At 41.3% G+C, this 17,614-nt stretch overlaps 1 protein-coding gene across 2 annotated transcripts in view; it reads right to left on the bottom strand.

The window, feature by feature from the left end:
- Positions 1-17,614, bottom strand: part of LOC122789773 (synaptotagmin-like protein 2) — a 1,041,792-nt gene that overhangs the window by 186,014 nt on the left and 838,164 nt on the right. For both annotated transcript variants that reach the window (XM_044057212.1, XM_044057213.1), the window contains exon 9: positions 13,927-14,024. In XM_044057212.1, the coding sequence (XP_043913147.1) occupies positions 13,927-14,024 (98 nt within the window). The remainder of the gene's footprint in view (positions 1-13,926; positions 14,025-17,614) is intronic.

Raw genomic sequence — 17,614 nt, 5'->3', positions numbered from 1 at the left:
TGCACTCATTCCAGTTTACTCATGCTTGTTTTCTTATAAGGTTTCCATACTTTTATTCCCTACTCATGTTTGGGTCTAATGTATTTAACAAACAATGACTTCATCATTTCTTATTTCCTGTATTTTATAAATCTTTTTATACAACCTATAGTTCTAAAACTATCATTAACCAATTGGTCGATATGATTAGAAAAACTCAAAGCTGAATCTACCCATATACCCAGGTCCTTAAATGAGTCTACAGTTTCAATCACTGTGTGCTGTATTAAATATTCTCTTTTCAATATACGTCAATCCAATTCTCATATGTTTAGTTTTTGATGTATTTATCAGCATATTATTCTCCTGTGCCCAAATGGTCAATTTAGTCAAGTTACTTTCCAGACATGCCTTAGCTGTAACACATATGATCAGTTTACCCAATTTCAGGTCATCTGCAAATAGCCTGTAGAAAACCTCAGATGAAAAAGATAGGTCCTGAAGATGCAATTTAAACAAGTAAAGGTATGGACAGAGCCCTTTGGGACACTTGTCCAATTGCTATCTGATATTTGCCATGTCCTGTTTGTAAGGCATGTATCATATGTATCTCATCAATAGTTTTGTTTTCACACTATAGTATACTCGATCATTGTTTTTATAGGTTCATATGTAGGTACTAGGCTATTGGCCCAAGGGCCTACATGAGCTTAGCCAACAAGGTTCCATGGCTTATGCCACCCAAGAAAGTTATTTTCCTGTGCCACTGTCGAGCAGAGACACAGAAGTGATCCCCGCTGTGTATTTCCTATTTCGCATCCACTCATCAAGATTTTTCTTGAAGAGTGCTAATGAAGAAAGTACAGTTTTGTACCTACCATAAATGTAGATGTTTGAGTGCTCATACAGCTGCAGTCATAACAGATGGGTTATCCTGCCGTCAGGCGGGTCCTCAGTCGGCCAAATTCCAAAGTCTAGATCCGGCGTCGGTTGTCGTCGCTTCTTCCCTGATGTCAGTGCGTCAGGGGTATAAAAGAGGCAGCCAACGCCATTTTCTTCAGTTTTTCTTGCCCCAGATGTCAGGTGCCCCCAGAAGGAAGGCAAACATAATGTTATGCAAAGATGCAATGTTGATAAATCAAAAACAGTAGTTGCAAGCAAATACACCATAAAAAAATACCCCAAAAAGGTTATATGAGAAGTATTTGTCATAAGGCCTGTCCTAAGAGGGATTGGAGGGAGGGAAACCTGGACTGCAGCTGTATAAGCACTCGAACATCTACATTTATGGTAGGTACAAAACTGTACTATGTTCATCGTGCATACAGCTGCAGTCATAACAGATGGGTAGAATCCCAAAGCTAAGTAAGGGTGGCAGGCACTAAGTGGAACTAGGAGGGGCTAGGATGCCCTGCAGGACTACTGTGGCAAAGCCCGCTCTAGATTTTAAGTATAGTGGGAGGTGATAGTGCTTGGAGAAAGTGTGCACTGAACTCCAGGTGGCTGCTTCCAAAATGTCCTTGGTAGGGACCCCCCTGAGGAAGGCTGCAGAGGTAGCTGTGGCTCTGGTGGAGTGGGATCTGATGCATGCAGGCACAGTTTTTCCATGAAATGAGTAACAAAAGCATATGCAGTGGGCTATCCATTTTGAAATTGTCTGTTTGGAAATAGCCTTTCCCTGAGCACCTACAGCATAGGACACAAAGAGTTGCTCAGATTTCCTGAATGGCTTTGTTCTGTCCAAGTAGTAACGTAGTTGTCTGTGAATGTCCAAGGAATGTAGTAGTCTTTCCCCTTTGTTTTGTGGATTAGGATAAAAGGTAGGTAAGTGGATAGTCTGATTCAAAGCTACACTGGATACTACCTTTGGCATAAAGGTAGGATTGGTTCGTAAGGAAACTCTGTCCTGATGGAAAATGATGAATGGTTGCACAGCCATGAGGGCCTGTAGCTCCAAAACCCTGCATGCTGAGGTGATAGCCAGAAGAAAGGCTGTTTTCCATGACAAGTACTGTAACTCTGTTGAAGAAGCTGGCTCGAAGGGAGGAAGGGTCAGCTTTTCCAATACGTAGTTGAGGTCCCAAGCAGGGACTGGTGGTTTCCTTGGGGGTTTTAAATTCTTTTCCCCTCTTAATGGAGGATCTGTGTTGATTTGTGCAGAAATGGCTGAAGCGTGGATCTTGATGGAGGAGAAGGAAAGTCCATTGTTTAACATCTCAGCTAGGTACTGTAAAATGTGAGGTATATTTATTACCCAAGGATTCTGTCCCTTTTCGAGATTCCAGTCATAAAATCGTTTCCATTTGGTGGAGTAAGCCTTTCTAGTAGAAGGTCTTCTGGCCTCCAAGATGACATCCTGCACCTCCTTGGAGAGGAGAAACTGTTGGGAAATCAAGGAATTCTCCATGCAGCTAGATTTAGAGTTTTGAGATGGCTGTGAAGGGTTTTGTAGTTGTGCTGGGACAACAGAAGAGGGACTAGAGGTAGGATCCATGGTGGGGAGTGTGTCAGGCTCCTCAGGAGTGGATACCAGTGTTGTCTTGGCCAGTCTGGAGCGATGAGAATCATTTTCAGCCTCTCTGCTCTGGCTTTTAATAGAACTTTGGGCAGCAGAGGAAGAGGCGGGAAGGCATAGACTGTCAATGTTGCCTAATTGAAGGAAAGTGCGTCCACTTTCCAGGCCTGTGGATGATAGGTCTATGAACAAAATTTTTTCAACTGGCAATTTCTGTGGGTAGCAAAGAGATCTATGTCTGGCTGTCCCCATGCCTGAGTTATCTTTGTCAAAAGTTGAGGATGCAACTTCCATTCGTGTGGATCTGTTATATTCCTGCTTAGGTTGTCTGTCAATGTATTTTCCTTCCCTGGCAGGAATTGTGCCTGCAGTTGAATTTGCAATTCCAGTGCTGTGTTCCATAGGGTCATGGCTTGCCTGCACAGGGGGTATGAATGAGTTCCCCCCTGTTTGTTTATGTACCACATCACTGTGGTGTTGTCTGTCCTTATCAATAGCTGGCCTGGGTGCAGTAGGTCTTTGAAGGTCATAATAGCCTTTTGCACGGCTAGCATTTCCTTTTGGTTGATGTGGAGGTGCTTCTCTTTTCGGGTCCATTTTCCCTGAATGCACTGATCTGTCATGTGTGCTCCCCAGGCATAGTCTGAGGCATCTGTTGTGATGATTTGAGTTGCTTGAGGTATACAGAAAGGAAGACCTGTGTTTCTTTGGCAAGCTTGAGTCTACCACAAAAATTCCTTTTGGAGGCATGGAATGAGTGGGATAATTGTTTCCAAGCTGTGGCTGTGTTGAGACCATACGTTTTTCAGGTACCATTGACGTTTCCTCATATGCAGCTTTGCACATGGGATTAGAAGGATGCAAGATGCCATGAATCCCAGAGCCTGCAGGATTTTCCTTGCAGTTAGCCTGGTGTAAGTTGCTATTTTTCTGAAGTATTGAGACAGTTGCCCTTGCTTGTCTGGCGTGAGGTAGGCCATCTGGGTGGTTGTATCCAAGCTGGCACCCATGAAAATTATTTGTTGAGAGGGTATTAGTTTTGATTTCTTTTTGTTGACTGTGTATCCCAGGAAGTTCAACAGTTTTATTACAAATGCCAGGTGCTGCAGTAGTATGTCCTTGCTGTCCACTTGGATCAGGCAGTCGTCCAGATATGGGTAGATTTGTATCCCTTGTAGTCTGCAGAAGGCAATTACTGATGCCAGGCATTTTGTAAACACTCTGGGTGCAGTAGATAAGCCAAAGGGCAATGCAGAGAATTGGTAATGGGTTGAACCTGCAAGAAATCTGAGGTATCTTCTGCAATCTTGTCTGATAGGGACATGCAGGTATGCCTCCTTGAGGTCCAATGTTACCAGCCAAGACTCCTTGCCCAGCATGGGAAGAAGCTGCTGTAATGTGAGCATCTTGAATTTTGGCACCTGTAGATATGTGTTTAGGATGGATAGGTCTAAGATAGGTCTCCAATCTTTGTCTTTCCTCGGTACCAGGAATAGTCAGGAATAAAACCCTTGACCTTGTTCTTTTGTAGGTACCTCTTGAATTGCTTTCATGTCTATGAGAGCTGAAACTTGTTTTTGTGCCTCTGCCCTTTGATTTTGTGGCAGGTTTGGCATGCCTCTCATTTTTGGAAGGGTGTGAAAGTGGAACCTGTAGCCCCTGTCTATAATGTCCAGAATCCATTTGTCTTTTGTTACAATATGCCAGTTTTTTGAGAATAATGTCAATTTTCCGCCCAAAGGTGCTGCCATTAAAACTTTGCTTGGCAGGAGTAGGGGGAAGTCATTGTGTCTGTTTTCTAAAAGACTGTGATCTATCTTCTCCACCTCTTGGGGTTGGTGCTTGCCACTGTCTGGCTCTGAAGGATCCTTGAGGTTGCCCTCTGCCCCTTGGGCGCCTGTATCTGCCCCTTTGAGGTCTGTCCGTGGCTGGAAAGGACCAATTTTTTGAAGGCCAGTTTCTGCTGAAACGTGGAGGCTGTACCTGCAGGAAATCTTTAACTGTTTGCATTGATTTTGCTTTTTCCTCCATTTTCTTTAGCACCTCCTCAGCTTTAACACCAAACAATACATCTTTTTGAAGAGGAGCATCTAATAATTTAGCTTTGACATGATCTGGTAAGGTTTGCTCTTTGAGCCAAGCATGCCTACGTATAACAGACCCCGTAACAGCAGCTCTACATGAGGCCTCTAAAGCATCAAAACCACACTGCAAGGTATGTTTACCCACTTGCTCTGCACCATGCAACAAATCCTGCAACTCTTTTAAATCTGGTTGTTCTGGTTGTGTCATCTTGCTCTTCAGCGGAGATATCAAAAACTGTTGATACTTTAACATATGGAACTGAGAGTTTAATGCCCTCATGGTTAAAGTGGCCGAGGTGTACACCTTTTTCCCCCCACCTTTCTAAAGCTCTGGAATCTCTGTCTGAAGGTAATGGATTTTTAGCAGTAGAGGCCTTAATTCCCTTGGGACCCTGTGAAATTGTTTCTGGGTCAGCAGTATGGCTTTTATATAGGAACTGGTGAGAATCAGGGACCCAGTAATACCTGTCTGGTTTAACAGGAGCTGGTGGCAAAGAATCAGGATTAAGGCTGGCTTCTGTGTACACATCATCCAATATATCTAAAACAGGAGGGATAGCCAGAGGCCTATGCTGGGGGAGCAGAAGAAATTCCCTGAGCCTTTTCTTGGAATCTGAATAATCTTGGCCTTCCCAGTGAAAGTGTTCCCTCAATATATGCAGGGTTTCCCCAAAAGAGAAGTCCTCAGGGGGGAGACCGAGGGAATAGACTCCTCTGCATCAGAGTCTTCGAATGGAGAATAGGCATAATCCTGGTCCTCAGATAGTTCTGAGGTAATAGAAGCTTGATCTGAGGAAGGGTAGTCTTCCTCTAATCTGGGCCTTTTGTCTGAGGGGGGATGAGAACCCCTGATAAGAGTAATCAAATCCTCAGCCATTTTAAGCATCTGTTTTTTAGGCATGGTGCCTTGAGAGGGGGTCTGAGGAACCTGTTTTTTGGTTTTCATGGCTGCTTTAGATTTAGTGAAGGCTTTAATAGAGAAGGAGGAAGGCCTGAAGACCCCTTGAGAAATGGTAGGCCTGTCTAAATTCTGAATTTCCCCGCCAGGAGTGGCGTCGGAATCTGTAGTAGGAATGGGGGCCAAGGAGCCTGTGACCTCGGGTACTGAAGACACCAGTAATGCATTGTCATCGGTACTCAGGGGCTGCGTAGGCACCTCGCTGAGTACCGGAGAACCGGTAGTCGGCCTTAGCGTGGTTTCAGTAGGTGGTGCGGACCTCGTATGTCGGTCCTTATCTTTGCGTTTTTTGCTCAAAACTGGAGTCGGAGTATCCGACGACATAATATAATTACATTTTTTGTCAAAAAAGTGGAGGGCGAACTCCGCCCGACGCTTAATAGTGCGCTTATTGAATCTAGCACAAAAACGGCAGGCCGAGACGTCGTGGTCTTGGCCTAAGCGAGGTATACAGAAAGAGTGGAAATCCTTATACGGTATTTGCTTCTCACAAGAAATGCAATTATTAACTTTGTCTGACATCGGTCTGAGGCAAGAAAAGTTTCCCCAACGGGGTATTTAGCTTTCAAGAAGACTTCGGCTGAAAAACTTTCGTAAATCTCAGGAGCTGGCCGACCGGCACTTGCGAACTGCTTCTGCTTCGGGCACCACGCGGCAAGAAAGACTGAAGAAAATGGCGTCGGTTGCCTCTTTTATACCCCTGACGCACTGACGTCAGGGAAGAAGCGACGACAACCGATGCTGGACCTAGACTTTGGAATTCGGCCGACCGAGGACCCGCCTGACGGCAGGATAACCCATCTGTTATGACTGCAGCTGTATGCACGATGAACATCTTTGCTTGACATAGATGGGTAGCTTGTTCCAGAGTATAGGAAGTCTCTGAGACAGGAATTTATCCCTCCAGCATGTCCTGTTTATTGTGGTGACAAGGTTTAGGTCCCTAGAGCATGTAGCTCAGAGGGACTGGGATTTCTTTAGGTGTAGCATGTCCAACAGCTCTGGGTTTGACATAGATTTATATTTTAGGCAGAGATCACCTCGGAGTAGGTGATATGCTACGGAGTAAAGCTGGAGTTGTTTGAGGCGGTCAGTGTAGGGCATTTGTTTGAGGCCAGTAATCCTCTACTCATCATCGTATACTCGAATGATTCATCACACTATGTATGCATGTGTTACTTTCCCTCTCTGTATTTTGTGGAATTTTTCTCTGAGATCTTCTTCTGAAAATGGATTTCCACCCAGTCAGACTTTCCCAGTCAAAAAGAAAATGCATACCCTATCATGACTTACTGCCATGAACTATAAGGACTTTTTACAGAATGCAGCATGTACTGATAAATTATTTCATTTTTTTCATTTAAGAATGAACAGTAACTTTGTTTTTGCATTTATTTACAATGATGAACATTAGTTAATGCACTGCACATGTATTGTCATGAAACCTAAATCAACCATACAAAAAACTTTTATTTTATGAGCAGAATGGAAATTTGTTTTTTTAATATTTACTACAACTTTCAAAAGTATGAGGTTTTCATGAATGGAGTCCTTAACTTGGCTTTAAAGACTTACTATCAAGAATTATATTTCTGTAGTATACTTTTCAAGGGTCTGAGATACACATCATGGCATATTTTTTGAGGAAATAATAGTAATCTGAAACATGCCCTGGTGTTCCAAAAGGTTTAGCACAAGTTCAAGTTTGGAAGGTTTCTATATTGCACTAAGACTTTCCCATTAAGTGAATGCTCTGCCACTGACATTTACTCTCATGGGAGCTTCATCAATGACATAGTCCAATGGCGAAGTCACATGTTAATGTGGCAGTACAGAGGCGTGGCTAATGCTAATAAGCCACATGGTCTCCCAAAGGCTCCCGATTTGCTCATCCATACAATTTTGGCCAAGTAAAATTTTACTCAAGGAGGAGAAAGTGACTTCTGTAAAAACACAGTGGTCATCCATCCACTCTTATGGGAGCACTTTTGATGCAGGTAATTTCAGAGAAGACATGGAGATGGAATGTGTGTCTGTGTGTTTATGTGTGTGGACCTATATGTATGTATCTGTAGGGGCATAAATGAGACTGTATGAATGTATGCATGTGTGTGTGTGTGTGTGTGTGTGTGTGTGTGTGTGTGTGTGTGTGTGTGTGTTTGTGTGTGTGTGTGCGTGTGTGTGTGAGACTTGCAGGTACATATGAGTAGGGGGTGCCTTTACTAACGCAATGCATGGGCCACTAGGGAAAATACTTGTGTACTCAGGTCAGATATCACTAGTATTCAATTCAGAGATATGGTAATTTGTTGATAATGAGGTCTTTCTCACTGCAGTCATACCTGTTCTGACTCACATTTTCTTGTCATTATGCAAACTGGCCAAACTGCATTACTTAATTAGCACAGGCGGTGAGCATTTTATCGAATTCTAGGAATGGTTTTAGCAGCAGCATAGTTAGGATGGGGAGGAGGGGGCAACCACCATGGGTGCAAAATGTTAGGGGGTGTGATCAGCCGATCACATTTGCTCTTCTGTGCCTACTGGCATTTAGAAATATCTAAATGCTGTTATTGCATTTGCAGTCAAAACTGTGCGCTGCAGTGCTGCATGTGTGATACAAACTGCAGCAACTGCTTACTACAAATGTAGCAACCACAAGCATTTTGTGACAGGTTAGTAGAAGGTACTGTTCTTTTCTCTTCAAGTTCAAAGAAGAGCTGTTTTGGGGGGGCAGGGTGCCAGATACTGAGGACATCTGTGGGAGCAAAAACAGATAACTACACCTCTGGCTTTCTTGGTTTTGGTTTTACTTAATTAGAAATATACATTTTATTTATTTAAAACCAGAAATGTACACATTTAGAATGTACTAGTCACCTAACATCTTTGGGTTACTCTGATTACACAGGTATTCAGTTTGTCTCACTAATTTATGCGTCTAATGGACTGTTTAGCATTTTGCTATCCAGTATTAAGAAATAAAGGTTATGTTGTTGAAGCATCAATTGAGCTACATGGGAAACCTTCTTAACAAGTTGTATATTTGGTTTTATCCATGCTACCAGTTTCTATTCAGCATTTATTTCAGGTGACTCCATGCTTGGCAGTATATAAACTTGTTGCCAGTGAATGCCATGATGTCATGTATTGCTTGCCTAAGTGTACCTAGGCAATGTCTATCAGTCATTCCAAATACAACTGAACACACATCCTGCCAGTCAAGAAATGACAACAAAGCTCTAACACATACAGTGCTGACAAAAGTTAAACAGGTATATCAAGGAAAACCACCAGTCAAAGCTGGACAGATTTACTGGGGATGGTGAGACAGTACTTGTGATGCATCAAGAAAGATCCATATCAACTGACATGTTTAGAATAAATGTGTTACAGGTACCACTGGGGATGCTCCTTGATGTGCCCTGTGGTTAGGCTGAATCTCAAACAAAAAACAGCTATTGTATAAGAAACTGGAAGGCAGACCAAAGACAAAGTCTCAGAAAAGTGAGTCTTGAGTTACAGTCATACCAAAAGAAGTTCAACTCATGGACATTCAGTTGAGACAATAATACTTAGTGAAGCAGAACAGTGAAGCTCTTGTAGCAGGGATGAAGATGTCTACAGTGGAGACATTTTTGGGGCACATACAAGAAGCAGACACTGTCATAGTGGAGTAACATCTGATCACATAATTTTCCAAAGGGTAGGTAGGAAGCTGCCTAATGATAAAAAAAGATGCAGTTGACAGTGCTCTTGGAAAATGTTTGTTTGGGAACTCTAAGCCTGTCCATCCCCAAAGACCAGCTATCCAGTTTTCCTAATCTCATAAAACGCCTCATGTAAAACCTTGAGCTAATGGTGCAGGAAATTAATGGGTTGCTTCAGTGGTAATTTAGAAACCATGTGCAGGAGAAAACATAGGCTATATTTAAGGGACTACTGGCTCTTGTAAAAGGCCAGGTAAAGTTTCCTATGCATAACAGCTCAATGCACTGAGATCCTACGTGGAATGGTGATAGCCACCAGGAGAAACTTGTTCACAAAGTCAATCTGAAGAGCCACAAGCAGTGGATGGCAAACCTGTTAAACATAAAGTTTATATATCATAAACTGGAGATTCATTAAAGAAGGCTGGAGATGCAACAATCCTTTAAGGAACTGATAGATTATCCAGTTCGGGGTGACAATCCTGCAAACATAAGATTATCATGGGCTGAAATAGGTGTGACATGTGCCCTGACCACTGAACAACTAAGGTCCAAGTCATACACATGTCCAAGGTGGGACAGGATTGCATGAAAGCTAAGAAAGTGGAGTAGTGTAGAGTACCACTTTACTCTGATCAAGTATATTTTCCACTTGGATGCTAAGGCCTGTTGAAAAGGCATCTTCATAATCACTGATTTGGTGTATGCAGTATTCAAGCCCCGATCGATTGTCAAACCAACCACTAGGAACATCATTTGATGGGATTAAAATGAATGTCTTCAACTATGCTCTTCTAAGCCCATGGGGGTTGACAAGCATTAGTTTTGATAAGTTTTTCCTGACAAAAGTGATGAAATGTAGAAACACTGGAATTGGAGTCAAGGTGTACTAGAATCTGTTGTCACATGTTGGGGAATGCATGTAGTGCTACCTATTGATTTCCTCTGCTGCACTGAGCAGGAGGGGAAGACACTGCAGTTTTAAGGAGCACAAAGTTGATATTTACAAGAACCTCATCTCAGAAGACCCAAATCACATATAGTATCAGAACCCACATGTCCAGAAGAGGGTGAAACAGATAGAATAATGCTGACTTGTTACCTCATTAGTGATGTGAGACCCTGATACCCTAATCTATGAAACACTACTAGACATGCATCACTTTTCTACATGGGGTATATGACTGGGTGTCTCCTTCCATATTTTACATGTTACAGGACAGATTGGTTATCACACCATAAGAGGAATTGTCCTGGCAGTATTTTTGACTACAAGGCTATCAGGCTAGAAAGGCTAGCTGTAGATCCAGCTTGTTGATGTGAAGCCCCTTCTTCTTTGGAGACCTCACCACTAAACTATGTGGGAGCCGTGATTTGTTTCCCACCCTTCCAGTTACATGTCTGCTTCTGTACCTAATACGGCTTCAACTGATGTATAGTATATGAACCCCACCTTTAGATTTTGGGAACTGTCAACCACTCTATTGACCAGTGACAGTAGAATAAAACTACCTAGTCTGTTTCTCGCTATAAAAAATAAATACTCTTAAAAAGTTAATTGAGGAACAGGTGTTCATCAACGTGCATTTTCTAAACAATAAGAAACTCTAATCAGTATCATTATTGACTGATTATAATCAAAAATGTAATCAGACAAAACATGGCTCCCCTAATCTTGCTTTCTGAGCAATGAGCTTATGTTTCTTTTTAACTCAATCTTTCCACTTGTACTGTTTTCCCCTCCTCACATATTTTTAGTTAACATCAGCTACGCTTAGATTAATTGTCATCCATATTTATTCTTTTTATTTCAAAAATGACAATGTATATGTTTTGAATGCATCAGTAGTAAATGGAAGGCAATTTTAAATGTCAGTCTTAGGTAAGAAAGGAATTATATGGGTAGCATGGGAATAATAGCAAAAAAAATGTGAGTCAACCGCGATGGTACACACTAAAAGTAGAAACAGTAAAATAAAACTTTTATTAAAACAAAAGGTTAACACTTACATGGGGTTGCCGCTTCATTAGACCATACAAAACAAGAAAGAACATTTGATTTAATGCAATTACTAGCCAATCGTCAGTCTACATCAATCAAAGCAATCCTGAACAACCAATCAAAATCACCATTTCCTAATCAGGCCGGGTTGAAGTGAAACCCAAGAGTTAAGACGAGGTAACCTGTGGGCTTGTAAGGAAATGATCCATTTTAACTCACACATTTCAATGTACGTATTAATGTTAGCCCCTCTGGCACTAGGTCTAAATAACTGTAACACCCTAAACCTAGAAACATTATGACCTGGATGGGACATAGCATGATTAGCTAATGCATTGGTTGATATATTCCTACGAATATATGGCCCAAATGTTTAAGTATATGCTCCCTTACCTGTCTAGTTGTCTTACAAACATAAAAGCCAGAGCAGGAGCTGCAGGTAGCCAAGTATACCAGATTGCTGCTCCTGCAAGTGGCTGTAAATCTTGGAGGAAAAAAGATGATTGGCTAGTAACTGCATTAAATCAAATATTCTTTCTTGTTTCATATGGTCTGATGAAGTGGCAACCCCACAAAAGTGCTAACATTTTGTTTTAATAAAAGTTTTATTTTATTTTACTGTTTCTTCTTTTGGTGTGCACTGTGGTGGTTGACTCACATTTAGTTTTTCACTATTTCATATTTGATTTGTGGGTTACCTTTGGCAGTTGGCTTGCTTGTGTTTTTACTTTTAGCATGGGAATAATGTCAGAAATGCAGATGTGTAGTATACAAGATACATAAAGCCAGACACAAAATAACAAACTCATATATCAGTACAAAAGTGAAATTACATGGAGTTCCAGCCATTAACTTTAACATCAATGACTGGCAAAGTCATGGAGATAATTGAGTAGAGAAAGCCAGCAGCATTTCTAGGGGACAGCAGTCTTTAGGACACCATCCAGCATGAGTTCTCAGCCAGATAAAGCTATCAGCCAAAAACTCTTTACAGGTGACCTTGACAGGTGTGTCCCAATAAATGTGGTTTAACTGGGGTTTCAGTAAGGCCTTTGACTCTATCCCCACAGGAGGCTGATAAGAAAACTGAATGAGTTGGGGGCAGTAGCAAGACTGAGGAATTTGAGAGTTGCATAGTTGATTGGTAGGAGACCTAAACAGTGCCAGAAATTATGGAAGTGACAAGTTCAGTTTGACAGAGTAGTTCTGCCCTGGGTCCAGTACTCCACAGTGTATTTGTCTCAGAGATATCTGTAGCAACAGAGAACAGTATCACACTGTTTGCTGACAACACATAGACAGGTGCAGCACTGAAGAATGGCAGAATATTTTAGAAAAGGATTTGGAAAAGCTGAAGACGTAGGCAGAAGGGTAACAGTTTATGTTCAGTCCATATGTACGTAGAGTCCTGCACTTAGGCCACAACAACCCTGGTTTGAAATGTCAGCAGAGTGGGAAAAGCATTGGAGCTATTCATCAAATCTGGACTGTACCATTAGGAACAAAGAGAGAGAGAGAGAGAGATCATCAGCAGTAGCAAAGGGAATGCTGGTGTGTATCTCCAGTGGGATATATTGTAGAAGCAAGGAGGTAATATCAGGACCTCTCACAGACAACATCTTGAGTATAGCATGCAGTTCTGGAAACCATATAAAGAAAAGGACATCAGACTAGTGAAAGGAACTCAGAGGAAGGCTATCAGAAATAACTGTTGGATGGTAGGGAAAGAATATGACCACAGGCTACAGTATTTAGACCTCTTCTCACTTGAGAATAGAACAGATTGTGGGATATAATATTAGTGCAGAAGATAAGTCAGGGATTTATGAAGGGAACATTCTGAATAGAAAGAGCAGAATGGAGCCAGCACAGCCAGCAAACCGCAGGGATTAACTGCTTTTGAGAATTCTGAAAGTACTCTTTCACAGAGAGGGTTGTGGAACCATAGAATGGAGTACAGGAGTGGGTGGTGGACAGGAAATCTACAGAGGCATTTAAGAGGACATGGGAGTGGTGAAGACAGGGTAAGGGTGCAGGTAGGGAGTGAGGGGAGATAGAATGTCAAGATGCTTTAAAGGGCAGACTAGATAAGCTAACTGCCTCCTGCTTTTAAGGAAATGTGATGTATCCCCTATCATCAATAAAATAACAACTTTATGCACACCTGGAAGAATGTAGACAAGGAAAATGCAGTAAACCAATGTTTTTACAGTGTCCAGGCCCAGTACATCCTCTCCCCATCATACACACAACACAACTAATACTATGGTCACACAACTGTGGGGAGGTGCATACTCCCTGTAATAACCAGTCAGTTTCAACATACCTTAACAAGCTAGATGTTGCTGGTCATAATGCTCAGTATATTATTTTTATGTCATTTCCACAATTCCCTATGCTGTAAATATGATTCAGGCCTTCAAAATAGCATTCAAGTAGTCTAGTCATATAAGCTGGGCAGTCACAAGATTTTTAATTTTAATCTGAACAATGATATCTTTGTTTTGCAGTTATTGTATATCTTGCTGTTAGAAATGGTGAAATTAAATTAGCTACCAAGGAGCACTTCCACATCTGCTGAACTTGCAGCATCAACCTCTTACGAACAAACTTCAGCTTCATCGGTATATTTAACTGTAATTGTTCTGTCTATAAATAACACAGAATATTTCACTTACCTCATTCAGCAATGCAGGTGTGGACTTGCTGAACTCTTTTGACTTTGACAAGTCTGTGTTTGTATGTTCATTGACAAACAGCAAAGGCTTACTGTATGCTAATAATGAGCAGAAAACAAAAGTAGTACTGTCATCATTCTGGGAATGAAGGTCTTTTACTCCTGCAATTTAAAAGTTGCTTACAAAATATGCCATTCAACAAAAATACAGTATGTAGTTCTGCAGTTTATTCATTATAGCAGAGTTCATTATAATAAAAACATATTTCAGTTATGTTTATGCAAAATCATTAATCAGGAAAATGTACTGATCTTAGCCTAATTATATTGATCTTAGTCTAATTAATGCTATAATACAATTTTTAATTATTGGGTATGGCTCACTAAGTATATAAATGACTGTGGTCAGGCTGGATTTATTACATTATAAAGAATGAGAATTAATACTTGTCATTTAGGGGTTTAATAAGACAACATTCAAAGCAGTTAATAACTAGGAATGAAATACTTATATAAGTCCCTATAGCATATGTGTAATAATAATATCAACCCACTAACCACACTTAGGTACTAGGCTATTAGCCCTAGGGCCTATATAAGCCTAGCCAAAAAGGTACCCTGGTTTTCACCACCCAAGAAAATTATTTTCCTGTGCCCCTGTCAAGCAGAGCCACAGAAGTGATCCTCGGGGTGAATTTCCTATTTCCCATCCATCATCAAGATTTTTCTTGAAGAGTGCTAATGAGGAGCTCTGTTTGACATAGATAGGTAGTCTGTTCTAGAGTATGGGAAGTCTCTGGGACAGGAATCTATCCCTCCAGCATGTTCTGTTTACTGTGGTGACAAGGTTTAGGTCCCTAGAGCTTGTAGCTTGGAGGGATTGGGATTTCTTTAAGTGGAGCATGTCCAACAGCTCTGGGTTTGACATAGCTTTGTATGTTAGGCAGAGATCGCCTCTGAGTAGGCGATATGCGACAGAGTAAAGTTGGAGTTTTTTGAGACGGTCTGCATAGGGCATCTGTTTAAGGCCAGTAATCCTCTTTGTGAGGTATTTCTGTGGCCTTTCCAGTTGTTGTAGATGTCTTGTGAGGTACATACCAAAATGGGCGTTGTACTCTATAATGGGCCTAATGAGTGATGAGTAGAGGGGAACAATGACCTCTTTTTTTCTGGATGAGAAACCTTTTGTGATGAGGTGAGCCATGTAGAAGGATTTCCTGGCCACTGTGGCGATGTGATTATCAAAGGAGAGACTATTTGTTAGTGCCTTGTCATACTTAGAATATGGCCAGTGAATGATGCTCTTACTTCTGGTCTTTAAATTGTGTGAATTCTGTCCTAAATCTCTGTGAAGACATAGCAAAAAGCATTAATTTGCATACCAGAGGTATCTGCTGTGTTGATAGTCAGGACTTAAGCTGCAGCTTGGAAATTAAGAAATTGACCAGAAAGAGAGAGAGCAAGAGAGAGAGAGAGAGATTTGGTAAATGGTTTTAACTGACTTGTCTTCTTGGGGTGAGAGGGGTACAAGTGACATTATTCTGTACTCCAGGAAACTGTAGAAAGAAAATGTATAACAAACCCAGGGGAGGGTAGATACCTTATAATGAATGCAGGCTCAGGAGATAATCTTCAGCCTGCCTCTCAGCCAGGGTAGCTACACACACACACACAAACAGACACACACACACACACACACACACACACACACACACACACACACACACACACACACACACACACACACACACACACACACACACACACACCGAGATACAGGATTAAACTAAAGAAATGTCTGCACACCTGCATTAAGATGACATTAGTCCTCACTGACTTTTGTTTTTACCACACTTTTTCTCTCGATGCCTACTGTCCATCATATCTGCCACAACAGTACCGATATTCCGGGCAGCCATCAGGGAAGTTTCTCTTATGCTGTACTGTTTCCCCTGCATGGCCAGAAACTGCTCACAGGCTTGGCATAGAATGGGTGCTCTGAGTGTTTCCCCTGATTCCGTGAATAATGTTATCCCCAGGAAGCCCCACATCCCTTCTAAGGAAATATTCCCAACTGGTATCTGGTCTCTAATGGCTGTAGTAAAGGAAGTACACCCCAGAGACTCACATCAAAGTTTAGCCATTCCTCTATCTACAGAGGTGGAGTCAGTGCTCAGACTGCATACTGAACCTGGGTCATACAGATAAAAGTCAGCATAATACCCCTCTGTTTTGTGGAGTCATTGTTCCTTGTTCACATCAATGATGGGAAATGAAAATCCGATGTTTTACTTGACTAGGCCCATGTGGTTCTAGGAATAAAACTGCATTAAAATACATCTTAGGCAATCACAGCCTGTCGATTTGCCCACTTATTTTATAATACATAATAGTACACAGAATGCAATCATATTTTTAGATCACAAGTGTTATGAATTGTGATTGTGTGGAATATCATATCAGTGCAAAATGTGTGTGACCAGCAAGGAAGTTAAATTATGTACATGTTCTAAATCAATTCTTTGCTTAAGATACTTTTCTTGCTGTATTTGGCATGCACAATGTCTTAAAAAGGTTGGGAATAGCTCCCAACCTCAAACCAACAGAAAATCTAAGTGTACCAGCATGTATTAAGACGTGCTGTATTCATTAAAGATTAGCATCCTGATTCTTACTATAGTCTGATCTTCCAGGTGGTATTCAAAAAACTCAGCTCCGCACTACAAAAAGTCCTTTGCTGCTTTGGTGTAGAAGTGATCTGGAGCCAATTACGTATAACAGACCCCGTTTAGAGACATGCAACAGCCACATGTAGCAAAAATTCATTAGAGACTCCTTTGTAGGCATCTTAATTGGATAATGACTGTACTAATGTTAGCCTACCAACCCAAGCAACACTATTGTACAGACAACTAGAGATAGACATATACAGTGGATATAAAAACTTTACACACTCCTGTTAAAATGCCAATTTTTTGTGGTATAATAAATGAGACCACAATAAATCATTTCAAAACTTTTCCCACTTTTAATGTGACCTATAACCTGTACAATTCAATTGAAAAACAAACAAATCTGTTAGGGGAAAAAATATAAAAAATAAAAAACGTACAATAAACTGGTTGCATAAGTGTGTAAACCCTTAAACTAATACTTTGTTGAAGCACCTTTTGATTTAATTACAGCATTCTGTCTTCTTGAGTCTATCAGCATGGCACATCTTGACTCGGCAATATTTGCCCACTCTTCCTTGGAAAAGCGCTCCAAATCTGTCAGCTTGTAAAGACTTCTCTTATGCACAGCCCTGTTCAGGTCACCTCACAGATGTTATATTGGATTTAGGTCTGGGCTCTGGCTGGGCCATTCCAAAGCTTTAATTTTCTTCAATGAAGCCATTCTTTTGTTGATTTAGATGTATGCTTGGGGTCATTGTTATATTGAAAGGTGAAATTCCTCTTCATCTTCAGCTTTCTAGCAGATGCCTGATGGGTTTGGGCCAAAAGTGACTGGTATTTGTAACTGTTCATAATTCCCTCCACCTTGACTAAAGCCCCAGTTCCAGCTGAAGAAAAGCAACCCCAAAGCATGATACTTCCACCACCATGCTTCAGCGTGGGGATGGTGTTCTTTTTGTGATGTGAAGTGTTGATTTTGCGCCAACGTACCTTTTGGAATTGTGGCCAAAAAGT

This window comes from Protopterus annectens, chromosome 15.part0 (genome assembly GCF_019279795.1).
Source record: "Protopterus annectens isolate FY-2018-M chromosome 15.part0, PAN1.0, whole genome shotgun sequence".
Taxonomy (NCBI): domain Eukaryota; kingdom Metazoa; phylum Chordata; order Ceratodontiformes; family Protopteridae; genus Protopterus; species Protopterus annectens.
Note: the sequence above shows the minus strand (reverse complement) of the source record. Positions and strands in the feature narration are given on the sequence as shown.